The sequence below is a fragment of the Hirundo rustica genome, chromosome 3 (assembly GCF_015227805.2).
Source record: "Hirundo rustica isolate bHirRus1 chromosome 3, bHirRus1.pri.v3, whole genome shotgun sequence".
NCBI lineage: Eukaryota > Metazoa > Chordata > Aves > Passeriformes > Hirundinidae > Hirundo > Hirundo rustica.
The window spans coordinates 46,411,391-46,427,168 of NC_053452.1; the positions used below are offsets into that span (position 1 = coordinate 46,411,391).

Sequence of the window (15,778 nt, forward strand, 5' to 3'; positions counted from 1 at the left end):
TGTTGATCTGAAACAAAATGGGAAAAGGAATATCGAATATTTTTTTATTTCTTGAGACTTCTTGAAATTTAGACCTTTTTGGTCATGATTTTCAAGATTTTAGATTACCTCCTGATTACTTCCCCATGAAAAAGGAGGAAGATCACTTGTGCTTTTGTAGCAACTAAGGGAATGGTGTAACTTGCTATCATACCAAGAGTATTTTCAATTTTATATTAAGAATATTAGTTTATAAATAGTATGAATTGGATGAGGGAAGTTGGGCAAGGGGAAGTATTTTGGAGTTTGAAGGTGTATACATGAAGATGTGGCTCTGTTTGAAACCTGAATGGAAGTTGTTTTAGTAACTTTGCTAGTGCTGACTGTTGGGTAACCATATGCAAATACAAAAATAACCTTTTCTGGTTTCACAAACAAAAGAACAGTTGCTTTATTTTGCGTTAAAAAACAGAGGCCAGATGGTAAAAGAAGTTGTTATGCTCTTAAAGATTATGCATATATGCACAAGATCACAGTTCAGGCTGTTTTTCCTGGTGTGTTTAATTATTTTTGAATAATTGCTGAATGTTTGCTGTTTCTTTGAAAACCTGCAGATAATAAAGATGGATACGCATAATAGTAATCTGTGTTTTTGAGCTTTAACTCCTTCTAAGTTCTCTTTTTCTTCCCTACTGGATATAAAGAATGTATTTAGGAGTGGGAAGTTTATTCCATCTTCCAGGTATTTGTACTCTTTTCTTGACATATTTATGAAGACACTGTCCGCAAAAAGGTTGCCTTTTCAAGAGCACTGACTCTTTACGTGCAATTAAAAAAGGACAGGAAACCAATGTCATCGTGCTGCTTTCAAACGCTGATACAATCTTCTTAACAATACTGCAAACTCTACTTCTATCCCACATCTAAATGTCTTTTAATGATAACGGAGTTAGGAATTTCAGGTTTTCTCGGCGTTTCTCTGAGTATTGACCAGTTATATTTATTTGCACAGTAAAATGTTTACAGCTGATGATAAGGCAATAATTGACAGAAATGCATATTAAAATCAACAGTTGTCCAAATGGCTTTAGATAATGTGGGATGAATTTGTTTTGACAGTTTAAGATGCTTTAAACACACAAGGAGTATATTGGTCTTTAAAAGGAACAGGAAGGACAAGCTATTTCTATATGAAGGAAAATTGCAAAACTGACATTTTGAGAACTGTGAGAGAAAAAGAAACAGGGTTAGCACAGAACTTGCGTGAGAGGCTTGGACAGAGGTCCCAGAAAACAAACAAATATTCTGCTCAGTGCAATATGAAATATGAATCAGCTTTCCAAGAAAGCATCTGAGTGCCCATCATTCAATAAATTGGAAAGCCTTTATAATTTCTCTTTGTAGTGTGTGTAAGTCGATCGAGTATTAGCAAATAAGGGCCCATAGAAATTAAGTCAAATTGCAATGAGGTCTTATTTTTAAATAAGAAACATACCTAGTTCAATTAGCCATTTTAAGAATAAAGCTTAATAAACTCTGAGTGCCATATTTGATTTGGTCCAAAGTACTCTAATAATAAATTAAGCCTCTTTGGGCTGATATACTTTGAAAAATGCATATAGATTAATGACTCTGTAAGTCTTCATTAGCTCAAAGTGGCAAAATAATTCCTTTTCATTTTGCATGTTTCTGCCTAGTTTATCATGGAGGTGATACACATAACTTCTGCATAATTCTTACTAGGTTTTTTTTGTGTCTATAGAGAAGGAGAATTCCTTAGAAGAATTAATTAAAAAGAATTTTGGTTATTTTGAAGAACTTACAAGTATGTGGATTTTTTTTTTTTTTTTTTTTTTTTTTATAAAATAAAACAATACTAGATATTTGGAAGGTTATTTTAAACCCCAGCATGGACAGGCACCTGAGCAGGGGAGTGAAACATCTTTGCCTGGTTAGTGGAAAGTTCAGGTATTGGCAAACTAAAATTAGAAGCATCTAGAAAATGATATGTGCTTGTGCATAATAGGTATCTGCAAAGGTCTGTAGTTATTATCTTATTATCTGATGTCAGAATGTGAAATTTTTAAAAGGAAGCTCTTGACCGTATGGTGAAAGAGGGAACTCCAGGTTGGTCAATGATCTAAACGAATGCTATAGTCTCATGTAGGGGTGATATCTTCTCCCTCCTTGTGATACTCCCCCCTGAACATGTATTCAAGGTTAACCGGAAAATAGTCCACAGGTAGTTGAGGTCCTTGAGACTGTCTTTGCCATCTCTGAATTTTTAAGCCTCTTGCTTTATTGCTTCTTGCATAATTGACTTCTGAGGCAGGTGGGAAATGCATGTGGGTATTTCTGTCTAGACAGTGCTTTGTGGAAGATTTTTGATCTGTGTGTTACTGAATGATAAGCAAAGAATTATTTAAAGCAGCAGTTGGTTTTATCTTAACAGCTTAGTGGCAATATTCAGGAACCCTAGACCAAGAAAGAACAATATATGAATATTAAGAATGAAATACTCTTGCAATTATTCTTTTTGATTTCATAGTTAATAGAGGTGTATACTAAAACAAATGTTTATTTTTCACATCATGCAGTGGATGTTCAAATGTGGTGCCATGCTCAGGCAAGCAGGGGCTTTATATACTTAGACATTGATAGATAAGCCACAGTTTCTAAGTATACGTGGTGAGCTTTTTTTTCCCCAAAAATTTTTATGCTGAATACTGACAGTATTATTGCACTTTTTATCAGCAGCAGAACCTTGTCAGTATAAGTCCTTAAATCCCTGTAATGTTTCCTGGCAGGCAATCCTTGTTTTTAGGACTCTTCAAATCCTTCTGTCCCTGACCCAAATTACCTGCTAGAGTTTCTCCTGAACTACAAGAACTTCATTATTAAATATAGATTCTTTTTTTTAATGAAAATCATTCAATATATGATTGTGATTGATTTGCCTTATATTACAGAGGTGGATGTATGTGTTTTTTAAGGTAATGTATTTTTTAAAAATCTGATTTTAAACTGTCTTGCCCAGGAGAGAGCTCATGATGCATCTCCTTTCCTTCATTTAAGGAAGTCAGGGGTGACTCAGACCATAAACTCCCGGTGACCCATTCAGCAATATATGATTTTCTTAGGTACGCTTAAATCTTTTCTTGATTTAAGTAACACACAGTGGAAAATACAATAGTTGAAAACTTGCAACAGAATGCTTAAAAGTTAAAATTTGAGGCTTAAAAATACGGTTTTTATTTGATAATTTATGAGATAAATAAGCAGATTTTATTTTTCTTAGACATAGTATTTCATGTTTGCTTCAACATAGTTGAATTGGTCATGAGAGTTGGTATTCTGGAAGGATTAGAATTTATGTTTCTTTGGATGTCATTTTTATGTGTGAAAATTCTACTGTGAAGATTTCAGATAAGGGATAAATTAAACAGTGAGAATCTCAGCCAATAATGGCCTATTGGTTATTACGCAGAGGCAAGAAATTCCACTGACACAGGTCAGGCTATGTCACTTATCATAGGCACAAGGTATGCTTGTCTTCCCTATTTGTTTGATCCTGAAAGGTTACAGAGTTGCTACGTAGAAATGACTGTTGTAATGTCTATGGTTTATATAAAATCTGGTCAGGGATTAAGAAGATTTTCCTTTGGGGTATCTGCTATGTTTTTCAGAGAGGGACAAAATAGTATTTTATAGAGGTCGTTTTTCTGGTGCTGCAAGAATCAAAGGGTTCCTTTGATTGTGGTCCTTCCCGGTCCTAAAGCAGCAGCATCCTCCCAGTTGATAATATCCTAGATTTTTCCATTACTCTTTGCAGTAGCTACAAATACAACATAATCTCTAAGAATAAAAGGGAACATTAAAGTTTTGGATAATACACATAAGATTAGCATAATGAGATGGAATTTTCAGGATTAATATGAAGATAAACAAACCATGTTTTGTTAATTTCGTTGTGTGCCTAGACCTTCTACAGCACTGTTGATCTTATGAGCTTTTCTTATTTTATTAATCAGCATAAAATTTTCCTAATTACCTTAAAAAGTATCACATTTTCACTGCTTTACAGTGAAACACTTAATTAATGTTCATCTAAGCTTCTGGCTATAGCAGCAAAAGTTGTGGTGGGAGTTGAGCTGATTGACCAAGTTTATCCATCAGTGTTGCAGTGTAGTTGTATGGCTCCTTACCTAATACCACTTTTATCTGTTGTTAAGAGCTTTAAATTTTCAAAAAGGAGATAAAAAGGAAGCAGCTCTCAGTAACGTGGGACTTATGTCCTTAGGTTTGAAAGGAGACTAGAGGGAAGAGATGGAGGATAAGAGGAAAAAGCCTCTTATCTGTTTAAAGATGGAATGTATGCAGCCCTTAATCTATACAGAAAGTAAATACCATAGCAGGAATTACAGCTTCCAAGTGGTTAAGATAGTTTGCTCTGTTAAAAATGGCCTCAAGACCTTTGACAGATTTCAGGATCAAAGCTATTTCCAAAGAGCAAGAACTGAAAAACTGTAAGATGAAACTTTGAAACTGTTTTCAGCATAAAGGACAATACTGTAAATGTACTAAAGTAAAAACTTCTTAAGTAGAAGTAGGTTTCTTACGGATTTTTAAAGAAGATTGTGAGAAGGAAAAACCCCAAGAAGCAGTTCCTTCTATACGGTCAAGTTTGTACAGATGATGTTTCAGGCACCCACAATTTTCTTTGTCAATGAGCTCTGTTACACAGTTGTAGTGGTTTTATGTTCGCAAAATTCTGGTCTTAGTACTCACTCTTTTTCAGTGGGGGAGAGAGACTAGGAGAAAAACAAAGCAGGCTCAACTTTAAAAATTAACAAATAGTTTTATGAACACACACTAAAAGAATAGAAAAAAAGAAAGTTGGAAAAAAACTAAAACAGAATGAAACTCCAAAACCACTTTTCCCTCCCCTTACAAACTGTTCACTTTCTTACAAAACAACATAAAGAGACAAAACTTGTAATTTTCAGTCAGTTTCACTATTTGATAATAGTCTTTCATCAATTCATGAGGAGAAGAGTATCTTTTAGAGTCATGGATCCCATTGACAACTTAGAACCGTTCTCTTGTGGGTTTTAAACTGTCACAAAAACAACCGCCTGGAGAAACCTGCCTTTGTGACCCTCCCAGGAGCAGTTTCCTAAGCTGCTTATGGGTCATGGGTCTTAGACTTTCGCATACTGGGGTGTCACCTTTTAAAGATGAATAATTCCAAAGCAAAGGTTTCTTCATCTCAAGGTACAGAGATATCTTCTCACTTCTTCACTGGCGCAGGGGGCTTCTTATCTTTATCTCTGTTCAAGCATCTTACAGGATTAATATTACTTAGTCCATCACAAACATCTTTGGTTAAATCCACACACAAATGTAAACAATCATCTCCCCAAATGCATATCTTTCCTATGATTTAAAGGAATGATCTAAATACAGAGTTCATTTCCATGGCTCAAGTAAGAACAATTAACTCTTTAACCTTCTGTCTTAATAGTCTTTTTACTCTTGCTCTACTGACTTTATGCTGTTTTTTTCTTTACGTTCACTCTGTCCTTTCTTACTCTCTCAGGGAAGGGCTAAGCTCTGGAAGCTTCATGTTGCCAGGAAAGGGTTAAATCTGCCCAGAGTCTTTGTCTCTCCCTTTTTAGCTGGTGGTGTTAGATGTTCAAGGCCACCCTGGTGAGGGAGGAAAAACTCACACAAAACATCGGAGATCAGAGCACCCAAGCAGTCCAAAACCACAAAAAAAAAAAAAAAAAAAAAAAAAAAAAAAAAAAAAAAAGGCATAAATGCCTTCTCAGCCCACCCCTCAGTAGGAATCAGGGTAGCCTCAGCCTAAATAGTGTCCATAGCTCTTAATCAGGGGCCTGGCAGAGATCTCTCTCTGCTCTAGGGAAGTTTAGAGAAAGTAGTTGTTGTAAAGCAGCAGCTTCTCCTTCCCCACCCCTCCCCCCCGGGAGCTGATGGAATCCGGCCAGGCCTCAGGCCAGATCCTCCCCCAAAAAGGGGGGAGCAGCAGGCCCAGCTCGATGTTACCTGTCTCTCTCTGGCCGAAAGAAAGAAAAAGACCTACCTACAAGAAATCAAGGAGTTTTATAAAGTACTTCCCAAAGTTGTAGCCAGCAATTTTCAGTGGTCAGAACAGATGCCAATATTCTAACGAACCCTCTGATAAGTCCCTGTCCTTTCTAAAGCAATTCCCAGGTCCTGACCTGGGAAGTTATTCTACATTCTTCTATAACTAAAAAACCAAATTATACTAACCCATGACAACAGTGACCAGCAGATGACATTTCACTATATGAAAATGAAAGTGGTGAAGGGTTTTTGTCTTCACTGCTATGCAGACTCATAGAGGGAAAAAACCCTAATAACTCCTTGCAATCAGATGAAAACTACTGTGGAAGAATGTTTATATCAACAGAAAGTATGCTCAGTGTGTCAGGGTTTTTTTTCCACTGCTGGTTTTATCAAACCTAGTGCTTCACTTGTGGGAGACTTCTGCACTCATTGATCTGGACAAGATGGAGAAACTTTATATATGTGACCAGATAGAGAATTTTTAAGAATATTAAAACAATTGGCTGTTTAGGTCAAATAACGAGTAGATCAGCATGTGGCATAGACAACCAAAACAATTCAAGAGAACTGCTGAGGACATGGAGCTGTCTTGTGTTTTAAGATTTGAAAATGTAATGATTGAATGATTGCAATGTATTTGTGTCTGACGCCAGTTCCACCATTAGCTGTTTTTTCCTCTGTTTGTCTCCTTTCTCCCCCTCTTCCCCTTTTTTAAATTCTAGACCCTGTTCTGATTTTATCCTCCTGTCAGTTTCTAAGTTTTATCTCCTGAAACAGTTTTCCTGTGGAAAAAGGACTCTTATGAGCTTTCAGATGTTAACAAGAAACTTTTCCTTATGTGAAAAAATCATTTTTCAGGAGTAGAACATGCCTAGATTTTTGAAGTTTTTCCTAGAAAAAGTGAAAAGTGCACTTGTGATAAAAAGCCAAAATCATACTTGTGACAAAAAGCCACTCTCTTGTCAAACTACGCTTCCAAAAACGTGAGTGCATTACAAGTTTTAGGTATAGTAATGTAAAAAGTTTTGAATGCTGAGAATTTATTTGCTTTTGAGGGAAACAACAGCTTGGGATGGAATGTCCTGTAAAAACCTCATACAGAAAGTGATGGTTTCAGACTGAAATAATCAGAAGCAGCTGATAGCAAAATTGCTGTAGGAGGTGTCCAGGCAACCTTCACAGTCTGCTCGTGGTAAACACCCGGGAGCTTGACACTGATCCTGGAGGGGTACTAGGGAGAGGATAGTGTTACCTGACACTCCACTCTGCAGAGCTGAAACTGTAAGGCTCCTAATTCCTTCTCTGTCCTCCCTGCTTTGGGATTTGATGAATATGGTTTATTCTGTTTGACTGACAGGTCTTGTTGTCAGACCCATATATTTCTGTACTGAGTCCATTGTTTCGATGACAAGCTGGAAAACAAGGAAAGCTAGGCCTTCTGTGTGGAGTCCTAGAAACAGAAGTTTTTTTCTCAGTAATATTGAGTGTGTTTCATCACTGTTACCAGACAGAAGCTCATTTAAATAGAAAGGACTGCCAGAAAGATAGAAATGTAGAAATTTAAATGTAACTTGAAAATAGCTGATGGGTTTAGTTTCTTTCAGGCTACTCCCACAAATAGGACTACAGATGTTTTGCCGAAATTCTGTACTGAGATGAATTTTCTCAGTCCTCCTACTTGGATTCTCAAAGTTAGGCATCTAGTAAATATGCTAGTGTTAAAAATTGTTATGAACAGCCACATTTCATTTTTTGACATCAGGCTGCTTAATTAGGTGATTGTTTAGGCACTACTGTGTGAATACGCAGTATATGGTGAAAAACTAAGTACCTGCAAGTCCATTAATTGGGAATTTGGTTAGAAGAATAAAAAAAAAATAACTGTGAGCTTAGGAGAATAACTAAAAAGTGTACAAATATCTAAGAAGAAAAGCAAAGCTGAGGTGAAACTGCTTGTTTTTAGAAACAGAGGTCTGTTTGCTGATGCAATTTATTAGCCTTTAGTCATGTACTAATATTTACGAGAGGCAGAAGCTAAGTTTACATTCACAAGATGATATGCAAGATGCTATATGAGCAGGTTGTACATTACAGTGGCTTGTTAGCACTGTGTGATTGTCAGAGTAATGACAGCAGCACTGTGTTTTGCATCTCAGCCTCTTGCTTTCATTGGAGTGTGTAAATAGAAATTTGCTAGAAAATGAAATTGAGCATTATGAATACATCCAGTACCCATGATTCACCTGTGGGTTGGAATACAGTTAGGGATATTTTTAAATATATTTCAAAAGCTTTACTCAAAACACCTTTTTAATAAAGGGTATGATTATCTAATTTGCAAATCTGCCTCCCACAGAGTAAAACGTAGTTTAATATGCAAATATTACTACAGAAAACTAGTGTACACAATAAATGTAGTTTAAAATGGCAGGAAGAACAAGGAGTTCACCAATTTTCTAAATAATCCAGTAATGGATATGCCTTAAAAATTCCAGATGACCATTACATTTATTTTAACTTGTCTGATTTTGCTGATTGGGCTGTTACAAGCCATGATGAAGGAACAATAGAAAAAGGTAATAATAATTTATTTCTTTTCTCCTAGAGGTACTGAATCTCCTTTTGAAATGCAATTATAATTTCTATTTATTTGTGCATTAACATTTTAAAAATTGAGGTACTTGCATATTAGGCTCTAATTATGACTGAGTAGATTTTCTAGAAAGAAAAAATTAACAAGAGGGCAAATCTAAACATGAACTGGCAGCGAAATTAGTTATGCTTTAATTAATACTCAGATAAACTGGAGTTACTACTATTTATCTTTTAAGTCAGTGAGTATATTTTATACTCAAACCCATTAAAGTACGATTGATTTTGCAAATGTATCAGAAATGAACTGAAAATAAATTGTATTGAATACTGCCATTGCTTATCAGAGTTTTGTTTTCCACTGATCATATGAACTGTAGTGATAGATTCCCTGGATTGTCCAAGGACATTGTATACTCTGTCACAAAACAAACCAGCCCCCCTCTTTGGAATATGAATTAATTTTCTATGTCTTCATTTAAAAAGTTAATGCAACAAATATAAATATGATAAAAATTGGTGGAAAAGAAGGTTGACGATTTCCAATATAATTATTTATATCTGATGAGACCTCTACTTTTGAGCTGATCAGTTTTAGCATTATAGTTTGTGTTCTGTTATCAAAATAGAGATATATTATTACCATTTAACTGTTAGGTAAGCCTGGCAGTTTTGTGTTTATTAAAAGTGCATTGGTGGGTTGTTAGACACGTAGCAAAATATTTTCTTTAAAATTATTTGTTATTTAATAGTGTATTCATAGTCTAGCAAAGCAGTCACTGAAATACCTGCCATCACATTTCACCTGTCCTCAAAAAACCCTGGTGTTGAAAACTAATTGCTACTACAAGTTTTCTTTGCAGCCACTAGAATATGCAGTTGTTCTCCAGGCTGGGTACTAAAATCTACTATGTATGAAGAGATCCCTCAGTAGACAATGTTGGGCAGCCATAGAATACCTTAATTTTTCATACGCCATCCTCTGTCTGCGTGTGAGATAATGTGAGAGACAATAAGGTAGATAATCAGAGGTCTGGGAAAGACTGTGTTTTTATTTCCTCATTTTTATTTTATGCTTTGAAGAGATGGAAAAGACACTGTGAATAATGTTTGTTATATTTAAATGAAAGCTTTAAAATTACTTGGAATTATTGTTTGTGGAGGGGGCTATTCAAGAGAGGAGCCTTCAGTTTGTGTCTGAGGCCCAAAGCCTCATCCTTTAAATACGTAGTGTTAAAAACATCAGCACTGAAGTAAAGTGTATGGGGATGAGCAGAGCTGTAACTGAGCCAAATACATTGGCAGGTCTGCATCTATCCCGTGTTTTTCCCTGCTTCATTGTACGTGCTGGGATTGATGGAGTCATGCCTGTTGGATCTTCAGTAGACCCGAGCTGGGTGAGGAACTGCCAGAGAGGAAGGTCTAATTCACATGCTCACTGCAAGCATCAGTAGGTGCATCTTTTCTCAGCTCTTAAAGGGAAAACATTTCTCCCTGAGGGCCGCCAAGTACCCAGGCGTTCATGCAATGAAGATGAAGGTGGGATAATGTGCTCTCCCTTTTCCCTTAGGGAAAAAACCTGGCTCTAACGTTCTGCTAGACTGTAAGAGCACAGTACTTCTTTCACTTAAAGCGAAAGATTTCATACAGTTCTCCTTTTTTATCCCCTAGTAGCAAAAGGTGTGCCTCACCTGCAGTGAGAATAGCTGAAAAAAGTTCATTGGGACTTCATACCTCAGTTTTAATTGATAGGAAAGAAAGTCCTTGTGGCTGTCTTGAACTTAAAGGAGAATGAAATGGATGAAGGAGAAGTGTCCCGGTTATGTTGATTTGTTCAGTGTTTGAAATGATGCAGGATTTCTGATAATGGAAAATACATAACCTGTGGGGTAGGTTCATTAGTAAAAAAATTGATATGTCCAAACTTGTAAGTGTGAGACATGCTCTGCCAGCAAAAATGCTACTTTAAATAATGGTAATAACAGCGGGAATATTGTTAAGGAAAGGACTTTGCTTATAGATGCAGAAAAGGTAGCCTTGGATCATTTCTGAGCAGAGTGCATGGAGCATTTTTTCTCTTTTGTTCATATTCTTATTTGTCAGTCTTCACTGGCCAGAATGGAAGGTGAGCTGCACTGCTAGGCTGTGAGGATTTCTAGACTTGAAAACTGTCTTTACATTAACTGAGCAGAAGCAACACCTTGCAGCCTGAGATCTTTGAGTGTTCTATTTCCTGCTTTGTAACATAAGGGCTTGTGACAGTACTCATGTTACAAGGATGTTTTTGAAGACAATATAATAGGTTGTTTTCTGACCTAGTCTTAGCATGAAAAGGACAGTTGTAGTGTCTGACTAGCAACAAAAGCAAAGTAGTAACAAGAACACTGACAAATAATTAGAGACCCGATTCTGAAGGAGTTGGCTGAACAGTATTCCATGCCTAAGTATCATTGCATAAGTCAGTCAAAAACCATGCAAAAGAAGATGCTATTGAAACCTTTTGCATGTGGTTGAAACTTAAATTTAAACTACAATTTTACATTAATTTCATTGAAATATAAGTACTGGCAAACCATGAGATATCTATTATGTGTTAAATAGACCTGGATTTTGTTGGGGTGAACAGCAATATAATTGGTAAGAGTGTGAGGTATTCTGAGTACACTAACTTTTGGCAGAAAAAACCCAGATTTTGCAACTACCTTTTATAATTTGGCCTTGGAAGTTGCCTCTTCACTTTGTACACAGTTTGAGCAAATGTGCAGTTTTACAGCTTTTGCAGCAAAAGCATTCATGGTGTAAAAAACTGAATTCCAACCATCAATAAAAGCATTCCTAAGCTAAAATATGCAACTAACATGAAAATAGAGAAGAAATACGAAAGAATTTCTGGAGGCGAGAAAAGGTGTGTAGGAGTGGCATATTCTATTAACAGAAGAAAACATCCCCACATAAAATCTAATTTTACTTTGCTACTTTGTAACTTAGACATTGCTATTACAACCCTCTTCCAATTTTGTATGAATTTTTATGATAGTCTGGAAAACTAACTTTTCAATAGTTCAATGACTTTTTTTTTCAAGCGTGACAGGTTAAATAATAATTTTTGTAAAACTCTTTAGTTTTATCCCAGTTAGAGCAGCCTGTGGTGGAGCAGCCTGTGGTGAAGTATAGTGCCCTGCAAGGCTTTGAAGCTGCTGGCTTGGCCTTGATAGTCGGTGTGCAGTATTTCTGCTATGAAAATTCATCTTGACCTTCATGATAAGGATGAGGTCTGGCTAACTACCAGTAGTCTAAAGATTGAATTTGGTTTTCCTCACAATCTGAGCATCGTATCTGGGACACATGTTCCATGTGCTAATGTCCAAGCAGACTTGTCATTGCTTTGCCTAGGAACCTTTCCATTCCCAATTTTATTCTCTAATTTTCTTTGCACAACTTGTCTTGCTGCTCCTATTCCTTTCAAGGAGCACATCCAAGAAGACTCTGCCTCCATTCCCCTGTAATCACCATTAGATTTTTGAAGAGAATTGCAAGATCCCTCTCCTCCTCTCTGCAGACACACGGGAAATGTACTAGCACTGATATTCATGGTGATCCTCTGCTGAAATTGATGAAATTCATTGGTTTCTTCTTTTATTGAGAGTTTCATTCTTTATTAGAGGGAGCCTGATACCCCAGGTATCAGCTTGCACATGCTGAGCAGAGCGTTGCTTCCCTTTATTGGCTAAAACTTAACTGTTGCAGCCCAGTGTGTGGCTGGATTTCACAGCCTCAGAGATGTATTAGACCTTTCAGAGGCAGAAGAGAGCCACTGGAAAGTGCAACTCAGCAAATGTGATGTAATCTCTACTAATGTGATCTCATGGTTCTCTTTAACCTAGAATGTTCCTCCTGATTTGTCCATCTGCACCTTTGTGCTGGAGCAGTCTCTGTCAGTACGGGCCCTCCAGGAAATGCTGGCTAACACAGAAGAAAAGGCAGAAGGGGTAAGTTATTAAATATTCACCTTTCTTCCTCTTGCAAAATAGTCCTTTTTTTCTTATGGTACCTCAGGTTTCATGACTGTCACATGCTTATAGCATGATTGTGTTGAATTTTCCTCCTTTGCTACAGGAATGGTCTGTTACTTTGCAAACTATAAGCAATTCCAGCGTCCAGTGAACCTTGCCAGAATTGTAAGTCCCCATTTCAATGTGCTGTGAATCAGTATAGAGTTACAAGGGTGTTTTAATTCGAGAACCTCATAATTTGTCCTATAAAGCTTGATCACTTCTTCTGAAGAAATAAGCTTTCTGAGCATTCCTGACTATATTGGGTGAGACTGTCAGAAGGTCTTAAAATGACTTGGATGTATGCTGGTTGTGTCTGGAAATAATGAAACTTCTGTGTGCCCTGAGCTCAAATATGCTGTAACAAACCTTTAGCTGAAGATAAAATATTACTGAGCCTTGGTGGACAAGAAAGAGCAGTCTGGAAGATGAAGGCTATAGTAATTACTTAAATCCTAGAAGAATTATTAATATTATTCCTAATAGGAATTAATTAATTTTTTGGCTAGCAAATAATTATTTACAGATAAATCACGGTAGTGTAATTAATGCTCCCTGCAGTGCAATTAATTTGATTTGTTATAATGTAACTGAACATTCCATATACATCTCATAGTGTTCATTTGAATGCTATGCTCTAGTTCAAATCCTGTATCTTTTTGAGGGAGAGTGACTATAGGCATAGGAGTTACACAGTGAAAGAAGTAGGTGTCAACCATAAGTTCATTACTCAAGAAAGCTGGCAGGAAGTATGCGTGCCTCTGAAATTCACGGAGATGCCTCAAGAAACCAAACTAGTATGGAGTAGTCAGTCCCACAAAATGCCAGGCACCCAGACTGAGAATGGTATTTGGGAAATGAACTCTGGGCACAGTCCTGTGGATTATCCAGAGGGTGTTCTGCCAGTGAGAATTTGTTGTAAGAGATTTAAAAGCATATCTGAGAGAAGAGGTGGTACCAGAGTAAGCAGATACATACTTCTAAACCCTTCTTCCCTTACTTGGTGAATACTGAAACCACGAGTGAGCAAATGCACGGGGGAAGAAAAATAAAAACAAAATAACAGGCACATACAGGCATAATGTCAAAAATCACAGTCCAAACCCCAGGATGTACAGCAATAACTGTGTATGGCCACATGTGTGAAGTAGAGCAACAGTTTTCTTTCTGTTTATTCCCAACAGATGTGAGCAGGAGCATGAGCTAAAGGAAGTATAGGGGAAGATGTGATGAAGTAATGCTGTAGGGCAGAATGCAGTGAATGAAAAAGCATTCAGTTTTTGAATATGAAGTATTTGAACTTTTTAAAATCATAACATCAACTTCTGGATTTTCACTGTCTTTAGCAGAGTGCTGGGGCCATGTGTTAAGGCAATATTTGCTTTTAATACAGATATGACACCCAGAGAACATTGGAGAATGACCAAACCTCTCTGCAGAATGATTAGAAATTGTGAGCTCGGTTATTCTGCTGGGAACAGGGCAGTCTTAAGGGAGCTTTGTAGGGGTCTTAAGTGGAATATTAGCACTATTTCTGGACTATTTTCTGCACTAGATATGAGTAGAAAATGATTTTTGTAGGACACACTGACCGATGAGATACCGTGTTTGGCAGTTATCTGGTATTTTCTGGAAACAGTGATGTTTTCTGTGCACGACCATGAAGGTCAGAGTTGGGGGCACTTACACCCATGCCTAAATAGCACTGATGGCAGCTGCACTGGTTTACAGTGCTCTGTACCCAAAGATCTGAGTTGTGCACAGGAAAAATAAAGCAAAGTTCCGAGTGCGGTCATTATGTGGCTCTTGGCTGTTTACAGAGCAGTTTACTGTGCTCTCAGCACTTAGTAAATTCTAGCACTAGCAGGAGGTACAGAGCTACAGCTATACCAACACAGAGAGAGAGTGTTCAGTAAATCATAAATATATTTCTACTGCAAATTTTGATGGCTTCTGTAGAAATGCATTAGGAATCTGCTTGTGTCTCTTGCATATTAATGTATTGATATTAGAAGAGAACAATCTTGAAAATTATGGTTTGTAGATGAACACATGGTCATGTTGTCAATGTCAATATTTTTCTTTTTAGTAAGTCTCTGAAAGTCAAGAGTGATGATGATACTAAAATGAATGAATATGCACTTGCTGATAAATTAATAGGACCGACACTTGGTATCTCTGTGTAGTTTCTATGAAAGATATAGAAATTTTTGCCTTTCCATTTATATTTGTATATCATAGGGCAGGTACTTATATACACAGCTTCATATTTGTTTGAAGTAACTGTTAAATGAAGTTTTAAGGTAAGAGGTAATTTGTCCTGCCTGAAGCACTATGACCTTCCTGGAGAAGCATCACTTCTTTTAATTAAAAAAAAAAACAAAACAGTGTTTCATTTCATTTAGGAGAAGAAAATACAGCATTTTTTTGAGAAATTGTTGCTATAAACTGCTTTCAGCATGACCTCAGTTTTCTAGTGGAAAGAATCCTGCAAATTGGAAGTATTTTCAGTCCTCAGTTACTTTTCATTACATTAGAAATCATTAAGATACTGTACTTATAAGTGGTCTCCTTGAGCTGGTTTGCCTTTTGTGTTGTGTAATCTCTTGAATGCTATGTTTATATAATTCTTATATAACAGGTAAGTTAGAAGTAACGTAATGGTTGAGTAATATGAACAAAAATCTCACCCTGACTTGAGTCAGAAAAATAAGCAGCTTTCATATGCACAAGAAAGAATAATTGTGTGCACTTACTGGATTTACTGCTACTTCTCAATTGGTATGCGTTAAATGTGCAAGATTACCTCTGCATTAGTAATAATTACCTCTGCACCTTGCCTTTTTAGTGAAAGAATCCCAAAATGAGAATTTCCATGCTTTGAGAGATCAGTGATCCGAGTATACCTACTTGGCTCTCCTGAACCAGATAAATGCTGGTATCAAAGGCAACAGTGGAAAATGACTGAAATTTCTTAAGAATGTGTGTAGTGCTCTGTTTCTTCTAGGCACTGAGTAGCCTCACATTTCATCATTTCCCTGTAA

At 36.7% G+C, this 15,778-nt stretch overlaps 1 protein-coding gene across 4 annotated transcripts in view; it reads left to right on the top strand.

Moving 5' to 3' along the window:
• The window catches only part of RYR2 (ryanodine receptor 2), a 384,235-nt gene that overhangs the window by 103,510 nt on the left and 264,947 nt on the right, over window positions 1–15,778 (top strand). For all 4 annotated transcript variants that reach the window (XM_058419591.1, XM_040059776.2, XM_058419590.1 and 1 more), the window contains one exon: window positions 12,567–12,671. In XM_058419591.1, the coding sequence (XP_058275574.1) occupies window positions 12,567–12,671 (105 nt within the window). The remainder of the gene's footprint in view (window positions 1–12,566; window positions 12,672–15,778) is intronic.